At 32.7% G+C, this 25,724-nt stretch overlaps 1 protein-coding gene across 1 annotated transcript; it reads left to right on the top strand.

Moving 5' to 3' along the window:
* Positions 1 to 928: 928 nt before the first annotated feature.
* Positions 929 to 24,205, top strand: LOC134681326 (uncharacterized). Its single transcript, XM_063540907.1, has 5 exons — positions 929 to 1,057; positions 9,213 to 9,492; positions 10,310 to 10,539; positions 16,755 to 17,028; positions 21,411 to 24,205. The coding sequence occupies exons 2-5, from the start codon at positions 9,276 to 9,278 to the stop codon at positions 23,909 to 23,911; spliced, it is 3,222 nt and encodes a 1,073-aa protein (XP_063396977.1). The 5' UTR covers positions 929 to 1,057; positions 9,213 to 9,275; the 3' UTR covers positions 23,912 to 24,205.
* The last annotated feature ends 1,519 nt before the right edge of the window (positions 24,206 to 25,724 follow it).

The raw sequence follows: 25,724 nt of genomic DNA, 5'->3' as shown, positions 1-25,724 counted from the left end.
GTGATTGACAGTAACCACACCTTATAATCATATGGCACAATACAGCTTATGCTACATTTACTTTTGACCCTTTCGGGACTGTTATAACTTAAATGTAAATAATGTACATGTTTCAATAATTATAGCGTAATCTGTATTTCCTTTTGACCCTTATGGTACGTCAACTGGACGCTAAAGCTGCATATGCTGTTCATTACAGCATAGGCTGCATTTAATATACATATGCTGTATTAATGATCATTAATTATAGCATATGCTGTATAAACTACAGCATATGCTACATATTATAGCCTAAGCGACATTAATTACAGCATAGGGTACATAAATTATAGCTTAAGCTGTAGTTTATATAGCATATGCTGTACGTATTAACTGTAGCATATGCGAAATAATTTACTTTTGACCCTTTCCGTACGCCATAGGTACGCGCAGACACTGCCTAACAGAAAACGATAAACTTGTGGCCAAGATGTTATGCCACAAACACAAGGTGTCAATATTTTTTTGGTACACCAGATCTAGATTTCGACAATAAATGTCCTCATTAAAATGAGATTGTCTTCAGTGATGTTAGGGATCGAAACGGTATTTGGAAGGCCATATAATTTACCCTCAATAAACACGTGTTTATAATCTATCACTTAACAGACAGACCGTTACCAATACCTTTAATAAATATATTTATATTCAATATATTATATCATACAAATGTTACAACAAAGCTCAAAGAAGGAGGTTGTTGTTTATGCTGTTGAGGGGTGCTCTGAATAACGGAGGATCTCACATACACACATGTAAAATCCTTGTGTTGGTTCCCTGCGTAAAATATTCAGTGAGTATGGCTACTTTTGAATTTTTTTTGGTCAATCTTGCTTGTCAATAACGTTCGGGTACCAGTTAAAGAAATAGACCGTTAGAGGGCGCATAATTGTTTGGTAATCGTCCTGATCAACCTGTGTGAGGGAGATTTTTAACAGTCACAGTGTGAACAGTCAAAGTAAAGATTTACAGCAGCAGCAGTTTAATAAAATTTAATTTAACAAGACTGAAACAGATGGTAAGTTATACATAAAACACAAAACACAGTAAAAATTAATTCTACTTTCGATTTCACATGTCATGCAGATGGATGTCAACTCGTACCTTCGCCAACTCGTCCTTTTATCATATAGTACTACATTTTTATACGACCGCAAAAAAAAAATGCGGTCGTATATTGATATCACGTCGTCGTCTTCCAAAGACAGTTGGTTTCCGGACAATAACTTTAGTAGAAGTAAATAGAAATCTATGAAATTTAATCACAAGTTTATATCCACAAAAGGAAGGTTGGGATTGATTTTTGGGGTTATGATCCTAACAGTTTATGAATTAGGGGTAATAAAAAGGGTCCAAATAAGCATTTTTCTAGTTTACATCTAATAACTTGAAACGGTCTATAAATCTCTCTGAAATTATACCACAAGTTTCCATACCACAAAGGGATGGTTAGGATTGACTTTGGGTGGTTATGGCTCAAACCGTTTAGGATTTAGGGGCAAAAAAAGGGGGAAAACAAGGGTTTCCTGGTTAAAGGACAATTTAAAAGCAGTGTAAGGGAGGTAATCCAAACACATTTAAAGTACAATGTTTAGTCTTTTCAATAGTCATGATAGTCGTCTGGCGCGAAAAGGCCGATAACTTAATTTACGAATTTTATATTTTCGGAGACGGTCAATTTCCAGAATTGCATGCTTTATCATCTCCATTTTTTTTTGGCCATCGTCAGTGATCGTTAACGACACTATTGCTGCATTCTTTGACAATAAGTTATATTTAACAAGACAGTATTATCAATGTATTATCGTGACATCAACATATGTTAGCAATGTTAGATACCTGAATTAATTGTTATTTTGGCAAGGACATCAGGCAAAAAAAAAATATATGTCTGTTTCCTGTTTCCCGACCGACCCTAACTCAAACCCTCCGACCCTAAATCTTTTTTATTCAAATCCGGAAAAAAATCGTTTCCGGTCCGAACCAGATCCGTATTTTACTATGCCCAAACAAAAAATGGCTGCTCCCAGCACAAATGTGCCACATTAAGCGAGTTTAAAAATGTCAGCACTTGAGGATTATTCAATTAAAGCTTCTTTAAAGGGATTAAATCATTTAGGGGTACAGGACCCTAACCAAACATGACATATAACCGACTGCAAATCTGACAGGAAGTGCAAAAAAAAAAAAAAGAAATCCCGACCTATCGACCCTGATTTTTTGGCCTTGGAAGCAGGAAACAGACATATATTTTTTTTTGGCCTCATCACTTCCCCTGAAAACATGATTTTGTACAAGTTCACTTTTCGGCATCTCTGGGCGGCAAAGCAGATCAAAGTCCTGATTATTTTTACAACCGCATTCTGATTTTTATTAATTGCTACATATTTCCACTTTTTTAAATCATTTTTGTTTATATTATCAACAAATAAGACATTGTAAAAGTTTACTTAACATGATCACTAGTTCAAGTTGTCGTTCTTAGTGTATAGTTTGTTCCAAAAACTGTGTTTGTTTTTGGTACAGTTTGTCAGTTGTTTATTAACAATACATTTGTCCCAACTAAAAAACATGTTAGCTTCAGTGTGTGTGGTTTTTTTTAATTAGTAATTGTTTCTAAATACATTTGGCATACAGGATTATAGGTAATTGTTATGTCCCTTGTTTAAAAAAATATAAGTTGCTTGTTTCTATATTTAACTATTTACATGATACTTCTTCAGTACATATTTGGTAAATCGAATAGATATTGCTTTTTTGAATTCATTTGTTAAACATGTTAAAGATATTTATTTATGTTCTAAAGTTTAGTATGTGCATTGTTGCTATAAATAATTTATGACCTTCGTTGAGAGACTTAATCATTTTATATAACATGTACATGTATAAGTGGTTTGGAATTATATTATTTATAACCTTCGTTGAGAGACTTAATCATTTTATATAAGTGGTTTGGAATTTAATATAAAATTAAATTATTGAACTGCACTAAAATCTCCCTATGACATGTATTAGGTTAGTGCATTGTACTTTTATTTAGACATGTTAGATAGCGCTTTTATATTAAGTGACCATCGTCTTCTTATATATTGGTTCACAAACTAGAACAATCTGTAGTCTGCATCCCCTGCAGAATTGCTCTTGCTACATACTTGACCCCACCCCCTTTTCTTTTATGGCTATCAGTGAAATATATGTTTATTTTTTTAACACATCTTTTTTTTTAACTCATATGCATATTTTTACTGTCAACAAACTATATGGCCTCAACGCACACAAGAACAATACAAAATATCTCTTCACAAATTTGTTGTCAAAATAATAAAAATGTACTCTTTCAAAAAATAGTCTTGCAATAAATTCATAGTCACTTTAAAAAGTTTCTATAGCATAAATTGAAAAAGAATCAGACTTTCATACACTCAATTTTTGAATGTTTCAATGTCTTAAATTGTTTACCTATTTATTTAATCTTTAAAAAAAAAAATCCACAAATACATGAAATATCACATAGCAAATCAATGTTTAGGTTTTTTTCTATTAAAGTTTACTTTGCGGTACAAAGTGAGGAACTAATTATAAAACATGGGTAAGCTAAATAAATAAGGTCTAGAAGTTGTTTTAAAAAATAGACTATAGTTGATGAGATACTCCTCATGTAACAAGCTTGATCTCTCCTGTGATTAAAACACATTGAGATTGAGACTGTATTGTCTCCCATTGATAACAGCCAGTACCAAAAGCACAATTATTTCTTATGTGATTTTTTTATTGGTTAACAAAAGTTAAATAAAAGAATAAGGATAATACTTTCAATTTCGACGTCTCACAAAGCATTTTTACCTGTAATTTTAATTTTTCATTAAAAACCCAAATTTTGATGAAAAGGCTACAATGTTGTGTATGTTTGGATTAACCTCCCTTACATTTCTTTTAAATTATGTATAAAAGAAATGTTGTATTGTCTTCTTTATTTTTAGAAATTATTATTAAAGGTAATTTTAGCCATGATTATGTAGATCATTTTCTATTTTAAGACTTTTATGATGTATTTAATTGGTAATTATGGTTGCAAACTCTATTGGAAATTTAAATTGAGATTACATGTATGACCATATTTTGAGGGAATATATTTTTTTTTGGAAAAAGGGGTAGGGGAGGTGAAAAAAAATAAGGCAAAGGAGGGGGGGGGGGGGGGTTAAAAAAGAAATTGTGGAGGTTCCGCTTTTTTCTCATTTTTCTTTGGGGGAGGGGGATCAATATGCAACAGCATAATGTTCATTTGTATTACACAAAAGCAAAAAATTTTAAGGAAATTTTGCTGTTTTTGGTTATTATCTTGAATGTTATTATAGATAGAGATAAACTGTAAACAGCAATAATGTTCAGCAAAATAAGATTTACCAATAAGTCAATGTGACCGAAATGGTCAGTGGACCGCTTTAGCAGTTATTGCCCTTTATTGTCAGTTTTTAACCATTTTTCGTAAATCTTGGTTATCATTTACAAAAATCTTCTTCTCTGATATTACTCGGCAAAATTAATCCAAACTTGGCCACAATCATCATTGGGGTATCTAGTTTGAAAATGTGTGGCGTGACCCGGCCAACCAACCAAGGTGGCCACCATGGCTAAAAATAGAACATAGGGGTAAAATGCAGTTTTTGGCTTATAACTCAAAAACCAAAGCATTTAGAGCAAATCTGACATGGGGTAAAAAATATTATCAGGTCAAGATCTATCTGCCCTGAAATTTTCAGATGAATCAGACAACCTGTTGTTGGGTTGCTGCCCCTGAATTGGTAATTTTAAGGAAATTTTGCTTATTTTTGTTATTATCTTGACTATTATTATAGATAGAGATAAACTGTAAACAGCATTAATGTTCAGCAGAATAAGATTTACAAATAAGTCAAATGACCAAAATGGTCAATTGACCCCCTAAGGAGTTATTGTCCTTTATAGTCATTTTTTAACAATTTTCATAAAATTTGTAAATTTTTATTAACATTTTCCACTTAAACTACTGGGCCAAGTTCATTATAGATAGAGATAATTGTAAGCAGCAAGACTGTTTAGTAAAGTAAGATGTAAAAACACATCACCATCACCAAAACACAATTTTGTCATGAATCCATCTGCTTCCTTTGTTAAATATTCACATAGACCAAGGTGAGCGACACAGGCTCTTTAGAGCCTCTAGTTTAGATTTCTTTAGGTTTAATTTGAAGGTCTGTGGTAACATGACATCAGCATGAGCTTTTTGTGGACAAGTACAAGTGGTAAGGGGTCTTTACTTATTCAATGAGCCCCCAAAATTATTTTGCAGAAATAGAGTAAGCATTAGGGATTCCTTTACATAGATGAGATCATTTTTTGAGACAATGTTGTAATTGTCAGATTGATTAGATAGTTTATTTATTTTCTAAGCAAAGGTCATGAATTGTTTTAATTTTCTGACCCTGAAAAAGCACAAAAAGGTAATTATATTGATTATGTAAGGGGACATAATTCATACACGCGAACCAGCTAACTTTTAAAAAATAATTAACTTAATATAGATATATATTCTAGTCCATGCATGTATTGTCAAAATATTTAAAAATTATTTTACCCTCTTTTTCATGATTTGGTACTGAATTTTTTGTATCATGTTTCTTTCAGTCAGAATAACTAGAAATAAGAGTTAACAATCCAATTTTCTTCCTGAATCAACATATTTTACTTCCGTGCTGATTTGAAACATTAGTTATTGGGTTTTTGTTCACTCCTTTAGCATGTTAAGTAAAAGCGGTCAGATGAAAAAAAGTGTAAACTGCTACCTGGGGCAAATTTTGGGGTAGTAGATTGTTCTTTGGTTGGAATTGTTTTGTCACATTTGGGACTACTTTATCTCTTAACTGACAACGCCGTTTTGATTTGTTCATACAGTATCAGTCGATCTATGGTTAAGAAAATTCAATAGGCTGTTGTCTTAAATCCAAGCAGGACTGTAAAATGTATGATACTAGAACACACCTGTGATATGACTGAATTAAAGTACATACCGTAATGCCTATAGCTGATGTTTAGTCTGGAGTTATAGTATTTGTATTGTCATCTGATAAAGTCATGCTGATTATAACATACCTGCCAAGTTTTCAAAATTCCCATGAGGGTTTTGCATGCAAGATGGCTGCCATACTCCTAAAAAACCTTCAAGGGGGCTTTCAAATACAGTGTAATGTTGTTTTTTGGCTTCTTCATACTTTTATAAGCCTCAATTCATTGTAAAATTAATTGTTTTATTAAAATTGTGGACAAAATTGCTCTTTAAAAATTATAATTTGGGAGCCTCCATGGGGGAAATCCCCCGCATATAGTGACAGTTGGCAGGTATGTTATAAGGTGAACAGTTTTAAAATAAAATTGAGAATGCAAATGAGGAATGAGCCAAAGAGACAATTTATCCCAAAAAAGACCATTTTTCTCTGTTTTCAAGATCTATCTGTTTGGGCCCATCCTAATTTTCTTACTACAACTGGGAAGGCAAATGCTCGCATTAAATCTGTAACGTACAGTGCACATGCTTAATGTCCGCCTTTACATCATAACCCTTGGTAGTGCTATCAATAAAGGAGAAATATATATACAGAACATGCATAAAGATACATACATACAACTACATGTACATGTGACACATGCTATAGACAACTTTCAAGTTCGATGCATTTCCGTCAAAACTCTGGTTTTAGTGAACATCATTCGTGCATTTAGGTGCATCACCACTTCCATTCCAATGTTGAGGGAGTGGTTGGAAAACTATCATACTATAATTGCACGAATTATTCGGCAAATTAAATTCTCATAATTGAAAATCAGCAGTGCTGTAATTAGGGAATTGTGATTAGGTACTTACAAAACAAACATTATTTCTAGTTTATATTGCACAATGACAATCCCTATATAACCAACCAAAATTTAGAAGCTTGATGAACGTAAATAGTGCAGGGATACAGGTGATCCCCTCTATCTGATAAATGACGTCATAAAGGCGCGCATAATTGACAAGTTTTTTCCGTTGATGTATGAACTCGAAAATAGTCTATTGGTTTTGGTATTGGATTCCACCCATAACTTGTTAACTATTGGTAATACTAATTATTTGGAAAACAAAAGGGCCTGGAATGGTGTAATCAACAGCATTGTCCTGTTTTAGTTATATATAAAGTTGAATTCTTAGATTCTTCATTTTTATACAATTGCGGTCGTATATTGGTATCACATCGTCATGAGCGTCGTCTGAAGACGGATGGTTTTCGATAATAACTTTAGTATTAGAAAATAGAAATCAACAAAATTTTAACACAATGTTTATAACCACCAAAGGAAGCTTTGGATTGGTTCTGGGGGTTATGGTCCCTAAGGTATAGAATTAGGGGCCCAAAGGGCCCAAAACAAGCATTTATCTAGTGTCAGTACAAAAAGTTGTGTATAAGTATTTCAATTGTTCTGAAATTGTACCACATGACAATGTTTAATACCATAAGAAGAAGGTTTGGATATGTTTTGTGGGTTATGGGGCAAAAAGTCTAGGAATAAAGGGGCCAAAAAGGGGCTAAAAACAAGCATTTTTGTAGTTTCAAGAAAATAAATTGGAGTTATCTTTCTTTGTCCAGAATGGTTGTTGAATCACCTAAAACCAATGCTTAATGAAATCTTTGAAAATTGGAGTTATCTTTCTTGTCCAGAATAGTAGTTGAATCAACTTAAATCAATGCTATATACAATAATCATTAAGAATTTATAATAATCATTGTAATAAATTGCTTGTAATTACACTGCTCTCATAATGCTCATAGGGCGTTCCTGATTGACAATAAAAATATTGTATTGTATTGTATTGTACAATATACAATGCAATATTCACTTTACTACCAACTGATAAATTAAAGCAGTCTTTACCATTTAGTGATTATAAGCACTTTGATTACCATTCTAGTGTTATGTCCCTTTACAAATGAAAAAAATGAAGAATTTTTTAGTTTCTGTTCTCTTAACTTAAGTTTGTCTCAACTTAATTTAATGAAATGTGTATATAATTCTTATTACCTCTAAACTCAGTTTAAGTTCAATTTTTGGCAGCTTCACTTTTACAGTTCTAGAGTTATGTCCTTTGATAACGTTATATGCTAGCGGGGGCATCATCTGTGTCCCTTTGGACACATTCCCCATTTATTTTTTCAGAAGTTACAATAAATTAATATTAATTTTAACCATGACTGCATGACATTTTATATTTTAATATTTTATGATGTATTCAAATGGGTATTGCATTGTATTGATTGTTGCAAACTCCATTAGAAATTTGAATTGAGATCATTGTTTGAATAGGAGTTCATTAGACCACATTCATTCTGTGACAGCAACCTATGCTGTGTCAACTATTTAATCACAATCCAAATTCAAAGCTGTATCCAGCCAGTGATATTGTTTGCCTTAAATTAGTGGAGAATAAAGGCTTTTTCCCCTGGAGAAAAATCCCAATTTGAAAAAAAAATGGCTTAAAATTATTCCCAAAAAGACAACTTTTTTCCCAAACAGTGCAGTCTTTGTAGTAATTGTGCATAAATACAAACTGAAAATCATTCATTTAAACATTTGTGATGCCTAAAATGACTATATTTGCAGATTTGAGGGTCTATTTATGTATAATCACTGACAATAAAAGGTCTTATTTCAAAGCAAGGGTTGACTCTTGAAAAGGAGTCTGTAAATTGAAGTTTCAGTCAAATTTGAGGTTTGTTTTTAATTTCCCAATTTGATGAAAATGACGCATATTTTCCCAATAAAAAAGGGTAGAGGTAGTTTTGAAAAAAGCCAACAATATCACTGCCAGCTTGAATGTTGTGTCCATACTATCCCCAACCGTTCAAGGTTGGACCTCTGTGGTCGTATAAAGCTGCTCCCTGCGGAGCATCTGGTTGCGTCATGCGGCTAACAAATTGAACCTCGTTATTTAAGTATTGTAGATGTACACATACATAACCACATTGTTCCTCGTACATTTACACAGCAGGAGCGAAAACCCTCTTATCAATATTCTAAATAAGGAAATGTAGCTTATTTCTCTGTTGATAATTAAGGTTTTGCTCTTTTGAATTATCAGTTTGGAATTTTTTTATTTTTTTTAGGACTGCATGGACCATTAATTAAGAATGGTATAGGTTTCAATTGTAAATAGAAAGATAATTTGAATGATGGCCCCCCTCTTGGAAGAAGAAGAGAATTATGTACGATTAGCTTTGTTATTGAAAGGAGTGGCACCAAGAGCAGTCCGTACTTATTTTGATAGAGAATTTCCACCTACTCATCTACCTTCAACACTGAATACAAACTACAACACTCTTCAGGATTTAAAATTAAAGAGAGTTTTGAACCAGGCTCAATGGAATCTGTTGTTTCCAAGAAATGGTATGTTTATACATGTTATATGGCTAAGAAAACCCCAATGCAATGTCATTTAAGTTTAACATGTTAACATGGATTCGAGCGTCATTGATGAGTCTTTTGTAGATGAAACCCGCTTCTGGCGTATATATATAAAATTTAGTCCTGGTATCTATGATGAGTTTATGTTGATATGGAGCAGAGGCGGATTTAGGGGGGGGGGGGGTGCAGGGGGCCTGGGCCCCCCTTTTTCAGAAAAATTTTGGTTGGTTATATCGGGAGTTACTGAAGCGTGACGAAATCACCCCACCCCCTTAGGCAGTCAGTGGGCCCCCTCTTATGAAAATTTCTAGATCCGCCACTGTCATTGGTCATGACTGTGGAGAGTATATGTGTGATTGAATTCACCTCAAAATGTTGCTTCTTTCTTCTTCTTCATCTTCATCCTATGGTAATATACTGTTGCATATATGGTATATTTAAAAATGTTATCTCAGTTTGAACAAAATAATTATCTAGTGCAAGGAAAATAATCCACCATTTTCTACATTTGAAAATGCCTGTAACAAATCAGGAATACGACAGTTGTTGTCCATTTCTTTTTTATGTGTTTTGTCATTTGATTTTGCCATGTGATTAGGGATTTTCCAATATGAGTTCAGTATTTTTGAGATTTTACTTTTTTATTTCAATATTTTTGATGTTATAGGTGTACCTGATTTTATTACTTCTGATGTTACAGGTGAACTTAGTTCAAATATTTTTGATGTTATCAGTGTACCCAATGTTATTACTTTTGATGTTATAGATGTTATTGATTATCATTCTTTCGATGTTATAGGTGTACCCGTTTCCACAACATTTGATGTAACATTGATGATTTGCTTGATCAGAAACCTCACATCAGTTACTCAGCCAATCAATGGATTTGACAGTTTACCACTACCAGGGGAGACAACTCCAGGACCTGATCTAGCAAGAATTAAATGGTACAGGAATATATTAGCTCATCATGATAGTAACAAAATGGCCACTGGTGATTTCAATACAGCATGGAGTAATATATCTGATGTAAGTGTTACATAAGTATCAGTGATTTTATACATAGCATTGGCAGGTTATGAGGGGACAGGGGATCTGTCACAAGTGAAAATGTTAATGGTTGCCTTTTTTCAAAATCATTGATCCAACATGTATTTGTTTTTCCTCACAATTTTCAATTAAGAAGATATAGGGATGCAGTGTATGAGCTTTTCCTATCTCTTGCCTCAGTGACTTCAAATGTTAATTATACCCCACGCAACGAGTTGCGGAGGGTATAATGTTTTTCACCCGTCCGTCTGTCTGTCGTACCGTCCGTCCGTCCGTCAGTCCGTCTGTCCGTCAGTCCTGTTTCTTGTCATCGCAACTCCTCTCAAACCACACAACAGAATTTCACGAAACCTTTTCAGTTAGTAAGGACATACTATGTAGTTGTGCATATCGACGGGAAATTGCGATTCAATTTTTTTTCTAGGAGTTACTCCCCTTTTAACTTATCTACTATAATGTACTACTGCAACAGTTTGTCATCGCAACTTCTCTCAAACCACACCACAGAATTTCACGAAACCTTTTCAGATAATAAGGACATACTATGTAGTTGTGCATATCGACGGGAAATTTTGATTCAATTTTTTTTCTAGGAGTTACGCCCCTTTGAACTTATTTGCTTTAATGTACTACTGCAGCAGTTTGTCATCGCAACTCCTCTCAAACCACAAAACAGATTTTCACGAAACCTTTTCAGATAATAAGGACATACTATGTAGTTGTGCATATTGATGGGAAATTGCGATTCAATTTTTTTTCTAGGAGTTACTCCCCTTTGAACTTATTTGCTTCAATGTACTACTGCAACAGTTTGTCATCACAACTCCTCTCAAACCACACAACAGAATTATACGAAACCTTTTCAGATAATAAGGACATACTACATTGTATGTAGTTGTGCATATCGACGGGAAATTGCGATTCAATTTTTTTTTCTAGGAGTTATGCCCCTTTGAACTTATTTACTATAATGAACTACTGCAACAGTTTGTCATCGCAACTCCTCTTAAACCACACAACAGAATTTCACGAAACCTTTTCAGATAGTAAGGACATACTATGTAGTTGTGCATATCGACAGGAAATTGCGATTCAATTTTTATACGACTGCAAATTTTGAAAAAATTTTCGTCGTATATTGCTATCACGTTGGCGTCGTCGTCTGCGTCGTCGTCGTCGTCGTCCGAATACTTTTAGTTTTCGCACTCTAACTTTAGTAAAAGTTAATATAAATCTATAAAATTTTATCACAAGGTTTATGACCACAAATGGAAGGTTGGTATTGATTTTGGGAGTTTTGGTCCCAACATTTTAGGAATTAGGGGCCAAAAAGGGCCCAAATAAGCATTTTCTTGGTTTTCGCACTATAACATTAGTTTAAGTTAATAGAAATCTATGAAATTTTGACACAAGGTTTATGACCACAAAAGAAAGGTTGGGATTGATTTTCGGAGTTTTGGTTTCAACAGTGTAGGAATTAGGGGCCACAAAAGGGCCCAAATAAGCATTATTCTTGGTTTTCGCACAATAACTTTAGTTTAAGTAAATAGAAAATAATGAAATTTAAACACAATGTTTATGACCACAAAAGGAAGGTTGGTATTTATTTTGGGAGTTTAGGTCACAACAGTTTAGGAATTAGGGGCCTAAAAGGGACCCAAATAAGCATTTTTCTTGGTTTTTGCACCATAACTTTAGTGTAAGTAAAAAGAAATCTATGAAATTTAAACATAAGGTTTATGGCCACAAAAGGAAGGTGGGTATTGATTGTGGGAGTTTAGGTCACAACTGTTTAGGAATTAGGGGCCAAAAAGGGACCCAAATAAGCATTTTTCTTGGTTTTTGCACCATAACTTTAGTGTAAGTAAAAAGAAATCTATGAAATTTAAACACAAGGTTTATGACCATAAAAGCAAGGTTGGTAATGATTTTGTGAGTTTTGGCCCCAACAGTTTAGGAATAAGGGGCCCAAAGGGTCCAAAATTAAACTTTGTTTGATTTCATCAAAATTGAATAATTGGGGTTCTTTGATATGCCGAATCTAACTGTGTATGTAGATTTTTAACTTAAGTCCCTTTTTCAAATTGGTCTACATTAAGGTCCAAAGGGTCCAAAATTAAACTTCGTTTGATTTTGACAAAACATTAATCGTTTGGGTTCTTTGATATGCTGAATCTAAAAATGTACTTAGATTCTTGATTATTGGCCCAGTTTTCAAGTTGGTCCAAATTGGGATCCAAAATTAAACTTTGTTTGATTTCATAAAAAATTGAATAAATGGGGTTCTTTGATATGCCAAATCTAACTGTGTATGTAGATTCCTCATTTTTGGTCTTGTTTTCAAATTGGTCTACATTAAAGTCCAAAGGGTTCAAAATTAAACTTAGTTTGATTTTAACAAAAATTGAAATCTTGGGGTTCTTTGATATGCTGAATCCAAACATGTACTTAGATTTTTGATTATGGGACCAATTTTCAAGTTGGTCCAAATCAGGATCTAAAATTATTATATTAAATTTTGTGCAATAGCAAGTCTTTTCAATTGCACAGTATTGCGCAATGGCAAGAAATATCTTATTGCAAAATATTGTGAAATAGCAATTTTGTTTTTAATTAGAGTTATCTTTCTTTGTCCAGAATAGTAAGCAAGAAATATCTAATTGTAAGATTTTTTTTTATTTGGAGTTATCTTTCTTTGTCCAGAATCAACTTAAATCTTTGTTATATATATACAATGTATATAAATCACTTTTTACTTCCAACTGATAAATCAAAATAATCTTTACCATTCAGTGATAACAAGCAGTTTTTTTACATCTTAATATTTTATGATGTATTTAAATGAGTAGTTATTGTTGCAAACTCCATTAGAAATTTTAATTGAGATTAAGTTTTGGAATAAGGGAAAGGGGGATGTGATTAAAAAAATTGGGTTCAATTTTCTCATTTGAAATTTCATAAATAAAAAAAAAATTCTTCAAACATTTTTTGAGAGGATTAATATTCAACAGCATAGTGGATTGCTCTAAGAGAAAACAAAAAAATTAAGTTCATTAGAACACATTCATTCTGTGTCAGAAACCTATGCTGTGTCAACTATTTAATCACAATCCAAATTTAGAGCTGAATCCAGCTTGAATGTTGTGTCCATACTTACCCTAACCGTTCAGGGTTCAACCTCTGCGGTCGTATAAAGCTACGCCCTGCGGAGCATCTGGTTTTTCTAGGAGTTACGCCCCTTTGAACTTATTTACTATAATGTACTACTGCAACAGTTTGTCATCGCAACTTCTCTCAAACCACACAACAGAATTATACGAAACCTTTTCAGATAATAAGGACATACTACATTGTATGTAGTTGTGCATATCGACGGGAAATTGCGATTCAATTTTTTTTTCTAGGAGTTATGCCCCTTTGAACTTATTTACTATAATGAACTACTGCAACAGTTTGTCATCGCAACTCCTCTTAAACCACACAACAGAATTTCACGAAACCTTTTCAGATAGTAAGGACATACTATGTAGTTGTGCATATCGACAGGAAATTGCGATTCAATTTTTATACGAAATTTTCGTCGTATATTGCTATCACGTTGGCGTCGTCGTCTGTGTCGTCGTCGTCCGAATACTTTTAGTTTTCGCACTCTAACTTTAGTAAAAGTTAATATAAATCTATAAAATTTTATCACAAGGTTTATGACCACAAATGGAAGGTTGGTATTGATTTTGGGAGTTTTGGTCCCAACATTTTAGGAATTAGGGGCCAAAAAGGGCCCAAATAAGCATTTTCTTGGTTTTCGCACTATAACTTTAGTTTAAGTTAATAGAAATCTATGAAATTTTGACACAAGGTTTATGACCACAAAAGAAAGGTTGGGATTGATTTTCGGAGTTTTGGTTTCAACAGTGTAGGAATTAGGGGCCACAAAAGGGCCCAAATAAGCATTATTCTTGGTTTTCGCACAATAACTTTAGTTTAAGTAAATAGAAAATAATGAAATTTAAACACAATGTTTATGACCACAAAAGGAAGGTTGGTATTTATTTTGGGAGTTTAGGTCACAACAGTTTAGGAATTAGGGGCCTAAAAGGGACCCAAATAAGCATTTTTCTTGGTTTTTGCACCATAACTTTAGTGTAAGTAAAAAGAAATCTATGAAATTTAAACATAAGGTTTATGGCCACAAAAGGAAGGTGGGTATTGATTGTGGGAGTTTAGGTCACAACTGTTTAGGAATTAGGGGCCAAAAAGGGACCCAAATAAGCATTTTTCTTGGTTTTTGCACCATAACTTTAGTGTAAGTAAAAAGAAATCTATGAAATTTAAACACAAGGTTTATGACCATAAAAGCAAGGTTGGTAATGATTTTGTGAGTTTTGGCCCCAACAGTTTAGGAATAAGGGGCCCAAAGGGTCCAAAATTAAACTTTGTTTGATTTCATCAAAATTGAATAATTGGGGTTCTTTGATATGCCGAATCTAACTGTGTATGTAGATTTTTAACTTAAGTCCCTTTTTCAAATTGGTCTACATTAAGGTCCAAAGGGTCCAAAATTAAACTTCGTTTGATTTTGACAAAAAATTAATCGTTTGGGTTCTTTGATATGCTGAATCTAAAAATGTACTTAGATTCTTGATTATTGGCCCAGTTTTCAAGTTGGTCCAAATTGGGGTCCAAAATTAAACTTTGTTTGATTTCATAAAAAATTGAATAAATGGGGTTCTTTGATATGCCAAATCTAACTGTGTATGTAGATTCCTCATTTTTGGTCTTGTTTTCAAATTGGTCTACATTAAAGTCCAAAGGGTTCAAAATTAAACTTAGTTTGATTTTAACAAAAATTGAAATCTTGGGGTTCTTTGATATGCTGAATCCAAACATGTACTTAGATTTTTGATTATGGGACCAATTTTCAAGTTGGTCCAAATCAGGATCTAAAATTATTATATTAAATTTTGTGCAATAGCAAGTCTTTTCAATTGCACAGTATTGCGCAATGGCAAGAAATATCTTATTGCAAAATATTGTGAAATAGCAATTTTGTTTTTAATTAGAGTTATCTTTCTTTGTCCAGAATAGTAAGCAAGAAATATCTAATTGTAAGATTTTTTTTTATTTGAAGTTGTCTTTCTTTGTCCAGAATCAACTTAAATCTTTGTTATATATACAATGTATATAAATCACTTTTTACTTCCAACTGATAAATCAAAATAATCTTTACCATTCAGTGATAACAAGCAGTTTTTTTACATCTTAATATTTTATGATGTATTTAAATGAGTAGTTATTGTTGCAAACTCCATTAGAAATTTTAATTGAGATTAAGTTTTGGAATAAGGGAAAGGGGGATGTGATTAAAAAAATTGGGTTCAATTTTCTCATTTGAAATTTCATAAATAAAAAAAAAATTCTTCAAACATTTTTTGAGAGGATTAATATTCAACAGCATAGTGGATTGCTCTAAGAGAAAACAAAAAAATTAAGTTCATTAGAACACATTCATTCTGTGTCAGAAACCTATGCTGTGTCAACTATTTAATCACAATCCAAATTTAGAGCTGAATCCAGCTTGAATGTTGTGTCCATACTTACCCTAACTGTCAGGGTTCAACCTCTGCGGTCGTATAAAGCTACGCCCTGCGGAGCATCTGGTTTTTCTAGGAGTTACGCCCCTTTGAACTTATTTACTATAATGTACTACTGCAACAGTTTGTCATCGCAACTTCTCTCAAACCACACCACAGAATTTCACGAAATTTTTTCAGATAATAAGGAAATACTATGTAGTTGTGCATATCGACAGGAAATTGCGATTCAATTTTTTTTCTAGGAGTTACGCCCCTTTGAACTTATTTACTTTAATGTACTATTGCAACAGTTTGTCATCGCAACTCCTCTCAAACCACACAACAGAATTTCATGAAATTTTGTAGATAATAAGGACATACAGTTTAGATGTGCATATTGGCAGGAAATTAATTTTTCTTATACAATTTTTTTTTCTTTCACTTATTTAATTTCTCCAATGACAATGTGGTGACGTGGGGTATGTGAGCGTGCTCACTAAGGTTCTTTAATTTTTCTTGTAAGATGGTTGTGAAATTCATTAATGAAAAAGTCTGTTAACATTAATTTTGAGTTATATGGAGTTTGATTGAATACTATTATTTTTCAAAATATTTTTCTAGGCAGTAAGTAGACTGGGTGGTCAGCCAATAATAAAGGAGTGCCAAGAGTTAAAGGTTAAAATATTAGATCAGTCCAATCAAGAAATTATGTTGGAAATCAAACAATCACAGGAAAAGATAAAAGAATTAGGACAAACAGTGGATATTTTAGGGACAGAACACTTAGAATTGACGGAAAATCTGAGGAAGTTACAAGTTTCCCACAGTAGTTTACAGACTGAACACACGGAAGTCACAGAACTTTTGAGAGACCCAATACCGTGGAACATCAGAGGTACATTATAATCATTTAGACAAAGGTTGTAGAGTTATATAGCTAAGGATGTGAAACAAGGGAATTTTGCTTCAATATTTACTATATTTCTTGTATTTTGGATTTTAATCTCACCTGACCGAAAGCATCAAAGGAGCTATTGTTGTCACTTGGTGTCAGTTGTTGTTGTCTGTTGTCAGGTAAAGTGGAAAACATTCTACAGTAAAAATTAACAACTGGGCTAGTTGTCATATATGTAAGTTTTGTTTTATCTTAAAGTCTGTTGTCTCTATAAAACTTTTCTTGAAACATCTACTTCTGTTAAACTGTTCAATTGATTGAAACCAAAGTTTGTCTGTTCATGTATCATGTGTAAAGGATGTCAACTATATAGTTTGAAATTTTCCTCGTCTGAGCAATCAACATGGCCACTATGGCTATAAAAATATAACATAGGGGGAACACTACAGTTTTGATTAGTATCTGGAAAACTAGAGGCAGTTGAGAAAAACTGAAAGGGGAAATATGGTTAGCATAACAAACTCTATCTACCCTGAATATTTTAGAAAAATCTGTCCTATTTATAATTTACTTCCCCAATCCTGAATTGTTGATTTTTGTAGAGCCTACGATTTCTGTCGCAGAAAGCTGGACATAGTGATTGTGATCTAGATGCAGCGGGGGCGTTAGCTAACTTCTTGAAAGCTTAATATTTCAGTAGGTAGAAGACCTGGACCCTTCCTACTTTGTATATATGTTACAGTGAATTTGTATAATCAGGGATTATGTAGAATCCCTGATTTTTCAGGGAATATGTAGAATCACTAAAATCATTAGTAATTATATATAATCCCTGAAAATGACCAGTGATTTTACATAATCACTGAAGATTCTAATAATTATTGTACAAATTCCCTAATATGATTTCAGGGATTATGAATAATTTAATTGTCGATCCTTTGTTTGATAAACAAAATTAATATAGACAAATTATGATTTGAAGTTTCTTTCATTTTTCTTGCCAGATGAAATAATTTTGCTTTTAAACACAGAGGATGATCTAAAAGATATAACCAACACAAGGTTTCAAGATATAATTGAAGACTTCAAAATTAATAATATTAACCTTCCCATTATACCGATAGCTTTACATGTATTGGTTGTTTATTAAAAGCCAGCGTCAAATGGATATTCATGCTCTATTTGTAAATCCACAAGCATATTATTTGTGATACATGTAAAGGAAATGGTGAAGTAGATTATGGAACAACTTTTTTGTGTGGGTTTTTTTGGTTCAAAGAACAATTTGCAAGAAATTCAAACTGTGTGAGGACTTAGGCATCTAAATGTATAGAAAAACAGGCAGAACTTGGGATTGACAAATAGAACAAACTTAAAGAGGAAGCTTGCATATTCTCATAGCAATTCGACAGGATATAAAAGAAAAGGAAAACCCCAAAAACGTAATGGCAATTGTTTAAAAAAAAAGGTCTGAAGAAGGATATTGCCTGACCACAAAACAATAGTATCTTTCTTGCTGGAACCTGTTCAAGGTTGCAAATTCCTATTTTTTTTTATGGGGGGAAAGGGGGGGGGGTGGGGTACCATCAGATGTTTTTACTGAACTTTTTATTTTTCTTAGGCCAGTTGTTAAAATCTGATTCATTACGTGTAGGAAAAAGACTTTTTTAAATGTGGATATTGTAGTTTTTGTGATTTTATAGAATAGATTATTCTACTTTTATTATTTTTTTTATAAATAAAACTATTTTTTCATTTCAGTTATTATGTAGAATCCCTGACATTTTTTCTAGTGAATATACATAATCCCTGAACATTTCAGGGATTCTACATAATCACTAAACTAGCCAGTGATTCTACATAATCCTTGAAAATTTCAGGGATTCTACATAATCACTGATTATACAAATTCACTGTAACATATATATTCCTTATGTTACGAAGTTTCCGTCTGTCATATGTCCATTGTCATTGATCTCTTTTTTATGGTTCAGTGACTACTTGTAAAAAAAAAGGATTTTTAGTATTCTTAATTTCTCTCTTATTATGATTAATAGGATAACTATATTTGGTATGTTCGTAACTTGCAAGGTCCTCATGCCCATCCGACAGTTTTCACTTGACCTCGACCTCATTTCATGGATCAGTGAACAAGGTTAAGTTTTCGTGGTCAAGTCCATTTCTCAGATACTATAAGCAATAGGTCTACTACATTTGGTGTATGGAATGATTGTCAGGTGTTCATGTCCAACTGGCAGGTGTCATCTGACCTTGACCTCGTTTTCATGGTTCAGTGGTTATAGTTAAGTTTTTGTGTTTTGTACTGTTTTTCTAATACTGTATGCAATAGGTCTACTATATTAAGTGTATGGAATGATTGTCAGGTGTACATGTCCAACTGGCAGGTGTCATCTGACCTTGACCTCATTTTCATGGTTCAGTGGTTAACGTTAAGTTTGTGTGTTTTGGTCTGTTTTTCGAACACTATATGCAATAGGTCAACTATATTTGGTGTATGGAAATATTTTTTGATGTGCATGTCAGTCTGCCAGGTTTTATTTGACCTTGACCTCATTTTCACGGTTGATTGCTCAGTGTTAAGTTTATATATGACTGCAAAAAGAAGAGTTTTGGTCCCAATAGCTTAGGAATTATGGGCCAAAAAAGGGCCCAAATAAACATTTTTCTTGGTTTTCACACAATAACTTTGGTATAAGAGAATAGAAATCTATGAAATTTTAAGACAAGATTTATGACCACCAAAGGAAGGTTTGGAATGATTTATGGAGTTTTGGTCCATACAGTTTAGGAATTAGGGGCCCCAAAGGGTCCAAAATTAAACTTAGTTTGATTACATCAAAAATTGAATTATTAGGGTTCTTTGATATGCAGAATCTAACCGTGTATTTAGATTCTTAATTTTTGGTCCCGTTTTCAAATTGGTCTACATTAAGGTCCAAAGGGTCCAAAATTAAACTTCATTTAAATTTAACAAAAATTGAATTCTTTGGGTTCTTTGATATGCTGAATCTTAACATGTACTTAGATTTTTGAATATTGGCTCAGTTTTCAAGTTGGTCCAATTCAGTGTCCAAAATTAAACTTGTTTAAAATTAAAACTGTTTGATTTCAACAATAAATTGAATATATGGGGTTCTTCCATATGCTGAATCTAACCATGAATTTAGATTTTTGATATTTTGGCCCGGTTATCAAATTGGTCTACATTGAGGTCAAAAGGGTCCAAAATTAAACTTTGTTAGATTTCATCAAAAATTTAATTCTTGGTATTCTTTGATATGCTGAATCTAACCATGTATTTCGATTTTGGATATTAGACCATAATAGGTTAATCTAATATGTTTAAGTTCTTAGACCACATTCATTCTGTGACAGAAATTATGCTGTGTCAAATATTTAATCACAATCCAAATTCAGAGCTGTATCAAGCTTGAATGTTGTGTCCATACTTGCCCAAACTGTTCAGGGCTCGAACTCTGCGGTCGTATCAAGCTGCACCCAGCGGAGCATTTTATTGTGTTTTGGTCTGTTTTTCTTATACGATAAGCAATACATGTAGGTTAACTATATTTGTTGTATGGAAGAATTGTAAGCTGTACATGTCTGCCTGGCATGGTTATCTGACCTTGACCTTAATTTCATGGTTTATTTGTTAATGTTTAGTTTTCTTGGTTAAGTCTGTTTCTTAGAAACTATAAGCAATAGGTCAACTATACTTAGTGTATAGAATGATTGTAATGTCTACATGTATTTCTTGCTGGTTTATACGACCTTGACCTCATTTTATTGGATCAAGTTAAGTTCATGTGATAGTTGTAGTAATGCTTTATATTTAGGACTATCAACATAATATCAATGATTAGAAAAGAAGGCAAGACATTTCAGTGTGTGCACTCTTGTCATGACAAGTTACAGTTCAAATTTGAAATTTGTTCCGGCCTGATGATTTTGTGCAGAGTAATGGTCCTTGGACTTTAAAATTCACTAAAATAATCAGTTTTCCACACGTTTTTTTTTGTCATTCTTGAATATATTGACTTGATATTTGTAATATAGTTTACACCATGACAAGTTATAGATCAAGTTAAAATTTTGTTTCAATACAATACATTTTTAACCGGCAGTGGACTATATCTTGCCATGCAATACTTACAGAATGCTTGTTCTATAAAAAGATATTGTTTGGATCAAACACACATTATATGTTTTTATTGAGGAATGACTTTGATCATGTAAGCTCAAGTCCTAAAGTTTTATAAATTTTAGAAGGTATATGAGTACATATCAGTATGGCAAAATCACAGAAGTCAGTCTCAAAATAATTGTAAATTTTAAAGAAATATCAAATTCTTTCTTTTTAGGTCAAATTAAAGAGGAATTAGAAACTTGGACAGAAGATGACAAAATGTTTATAAAAACAAATGGAGCAAAGAGTGTATTAAAATGTATCAAAGAAAAAGGTTGTGTTATTGTTACCGGAAGTTCGGGAACAGGAAAATCATCATTGATGCGTCATGTTGCTCTACGAATGCAAAAAGGCGGCTATGATATTTTACCGGTAACAAACCCTGAAAAAATTATCAAGTGGTACAATCCAAGTAAGAAAATCCTGTTTGTTATTGATGACTTTTGTGGAACATATACCATAAATCCTATGAAGTTAGAAAGCTGGAAAAATCTGATTGAAAAAATCAAAACATTAATAGACAAGAAACAAGTCAAATTAATCATGTCTTGTAGACTTCAGGTTTTTAAGGATGAAAAAATGAAATCTTTATCTTTTAATCAGTCCTGTGAATGTAATCTTTTGTCAGAAGATAAACTCTTATCAGAAACAGAAAAAAAATCTATTGCTGAACTTTACTTGAAATCAAACGCCTCTAAGATCAAGAAATTTTATGACATGTTTGACTGTTTTCCTCTTTTATGTCAATTGTACAGCAAAAACAAAAATCTGATAATGGAAGATTTCTTTAAGAATCCATTTACAGTTTACAAAGAGGAGATAGATAAATTACAGACAGAGGGAGCACATGTCAAATACTGTGCACTTGCTCTTTGTGTGATGTTTAACAATCGTTTAAAAGAAGAATGGCTCACAGAAGATGTCGATAAAGATATAACAAAAATCATAGAGAACACATACGAAGCTTGTAAAGTGGTAAAAGGAACATCTCGATTGGTAGTTCGTGATGCGCTAGATTCACTTACTCATACATTTATCAGAAAGGATGGTGAAGTATACAGAACAATACATGACAAGCTGTTTGACTTTCTTGCTTTTTACTTTGGCAGTGTTATGATTTATTGTTTAATGAATAATGCTTCAAGTCGTTTTATTCGTGAAAGGTTTGTTTTTGAAAAAAAATACAAAAGAGATGAATTTTTAATAGATGTATCAGAAAGATATCAGCAAATGTATATAAATAGATTGATAGATGACTGGTTTAGAGGAAAGATAGTAGATGTCTTCTGTAACATCAATATGGATGATCAAATCTTCAGACAAAAATTCCTTGTACATTTAAAAGATTTGGAAATATCAAAACAGAAACAATTGGCAAGTCTATATAACACACTAAACAATAGCACTGCATTAATTCAGAGTTGTTATATGGGAGATATTGATCTGGTTGCATGGTGCTTATATCAATGTAACAGTAATGTAAACCATTGTCGTAATGATGGAATATCATCTCTGTTCTTTGCTTGTCAGGAAGGACATACTGAAGTAGTACAGATGTTAATAAACAATAAGGCTGACATTAATAAGTGTAGAGATACTGCAGCATCACCACTGTTAGTTGCTTGTGAGAAAGGACATACTGAAGTAGTACAGATGTTAATAAACAATAAGGCTGACATTAATAAGTGTAGAGATACTGGAGCATCACCTCTGTTCTTTGCTTGTCAGGAAGGACATACTGAAGTAGTACAGATGTTAATTAACAATAAGGCTGACATTAATAAGTGTAGAGATAATGATGGAGTATCACCTCTGTTCATTGCTTGTCAGAAAGGACATACTGAAGTAGTACATATGTTAATAAACAATAAGGCTGACATTAATAAGTGTAAAGATAATGATGGAGTATCACCTCTGTTCATTGCTTGTCAGAAAGGACATACTGAAGTAGTACATATGTTAATAAACAATAAGGCTGACATTAATAAGTGTAGAGATACTGGAGCATCACCTCTGTCCATTGCTTGTCAGAAAGGACATACTGAAGTAGTACAGATGTTAATAAACAATAAGGCTGACATTAATAAGTGTGCTAATGATGGAGTATCACCTCTGTTCATGGCTTGTCAGAATGGACATACTGAAGTAGTACAGATGTTAATAAACAATAAGGCTGATATTAATAAGTGTGATAATGATGGAGTATCACCTCTGTTCATTGCTTGTCAGAAAGGACATACTGAAGTAGTACAGATGTTAATAAACAATAAGGCTGACATTAATAAGTGTGATAATGATGGAGTATCACCTCTGTCCTTTGCTTGTCAGAATGGACATACTGAAGTAGTACAGATGTTAATAAACAATAAGGCTGACATTAATAAGTGTAGAGATAATGATGGAGTATCACCTCTGTCCTTTGCTTGTCAGAATGGACATACTGAAGTAGTACAGATGTTAATAAACAATAAGGCTGACATTAATAAGTGTATGAGATCAGGAGTGTCCCCCATATGCATAGCTTGTGATAGAGGTTATATAGAGATTGTTAAATTGTTACTAAAACATGAAGCAGATTGTAACATTAAATGGAGAGGACTAACACCACTAGATATTGCTAGAATACAAAAGCATACCAATATTGTACATTTGTTACAAAAAATAGAAATAATATAATTAGAAGTTCGGCGAACATGATCATGATGATAAAATAGATCAATAGAACTATTCTGCTTATTATATAATTAAACAAAATAAACCTGCTATCATTAAATATAATTGCTAGCTAGAAGAGAAAATCATACCAATGTTGTTTGTTTGTTAAAGAGACTAAATAGATAAAAACTGTGATGTGTATATTAAACATCTATCATTTCACAGCACATTTAACTTATTGACCATAAACATTGCTAAATGGAAAATAACTCTCAAAATACTTTTGTTATGCATTGTTAAAAACTTTCTATGTAATAAAACCATAATGCTTAGTTTTCGATTTTGATATAAAATTCTGTCTCATAGCTCATTAGACAGTTAGACTTGCATTTTGGTGTAAGTTATTTTTGGTCAGTTTTGATATTTATAATTAAATTTACCATGGATTCTTTTTGTCTTGCAACAAATGTAGTTGGTGTAAACCTTTTTTGTATGAAATTTTATTATGTTTCAAAAGGTGAGAATAATCCATAACCTGGACTGGGAATTGATTATTTGCACCCATTATTCATGAATATAACAAGTGTAGTTGAAATTTATTTGTATGTTCCCTATAGGGAAACGGGCATTAAGTTTTACCCCTGTCCGTCAGTACGTCCTTAAGTTGGTCTATGTTTCTCCAACGTTAGTTTGCCTCATCCAAATGTTATAAAACTTACAAACAATGCTAACTTACACAAAATACAGATCAAGTTTGAATTTTAGAGGCGTCACTTCAACCGTTCTAAAGTTATTATACTTTATGTCCCTTTACAAATGGAAAAATTGCTGAAATTTTCATTTTCGTTCTTTAATTTTAGTTTGCCTAAACCAAATGTTATAAAACTTGTACACAAGACGTATTAGTACAAAACTCAGATCAATAACAAATTTGGGTAGTGTCACTTTTACCGTTCTTCAGTTATGTCCCATTATTATATATGATATGCAAACGGGGGTATCATCTATGTCCCATGGACACATTCCCCATTTATTGTCGAGCCTGCAACTTTTGTCGGAAAAGCGATACAAAGCGATTCTACATTCCGTTGGTGGCGGCAGCTTCCACAAATATTCACCCTGTAGTTAAAGTTTTTGTATGTCCTTGAAATTTTCATAAGTTTGATTTGTACCAAACTTGGACGGAAGCTAAATTTATGATCATAAGAAAGTATTCAGAAGAAAATTTTGTAAAAAATCAAAAAAAATCTTGTTTATCCGTATTTTACTTATAAATGAACTTAATCTACCACACTTGGACAGAAGCTTGTTTATGATCATATTAAGATAGTATCAAGAAATAAGAATTTTGTAAAAAAAAAATCTGTTTATCCGTATTTTACTTTTAAATGCACTTAGATTTTCTGCCAGTTAACATTTCATTCAATCTGGTTAAAGTCTTGAAAATTTTAATAATACCTTTCTTAAATCAGAGACATATATACACATTTATGTCTCTGCTTAAATGAAGCTTGTTTATGATGAAAAGCTAGTATCTAGAAGGAAATTTTGTAAAAAAATATTTCCTGTTTTCCTGTATATTACTTATAAATGGACTTAGTTTTTATACGTCCGTTTTAGCGTCAGGGCTGTAACCAGCCTCTTCTAACAGTGAGGCAAATGTTTCCCGAATTTTTTTTGGCGAGGGGTCTGGGGGCCGCTCAAGACCCCCAGAAGCTCTGAGAAAAAATAACGCAAAATCGTGCATTCTGAGCGTTTCCCGGACTATGACATTCAGTTTAGCTATTTTTCCGACAATAATCTGGTCTCAAAGCAAAAACATAGATTCATTGTA

Source organism: Mytilus trossulus, chromosome 8 (genome assembly GCF_036588685.1).
Source record: "Mytilus trossulus isolate FHL-02 chromosome 8, PNRI_Mtr1.1.1.hap1, whole genome shotgun sequence".
Classification (NCBI taxonomy): Eukaryota; Metazoa; Mollusca; class Bivalvia; order Mytilida; family Mytilidae; genus Mytilus; species Mytilus trossulus.
This window is presented reverse-complemented; position numbering and strand designations above follow the sequence as displayed.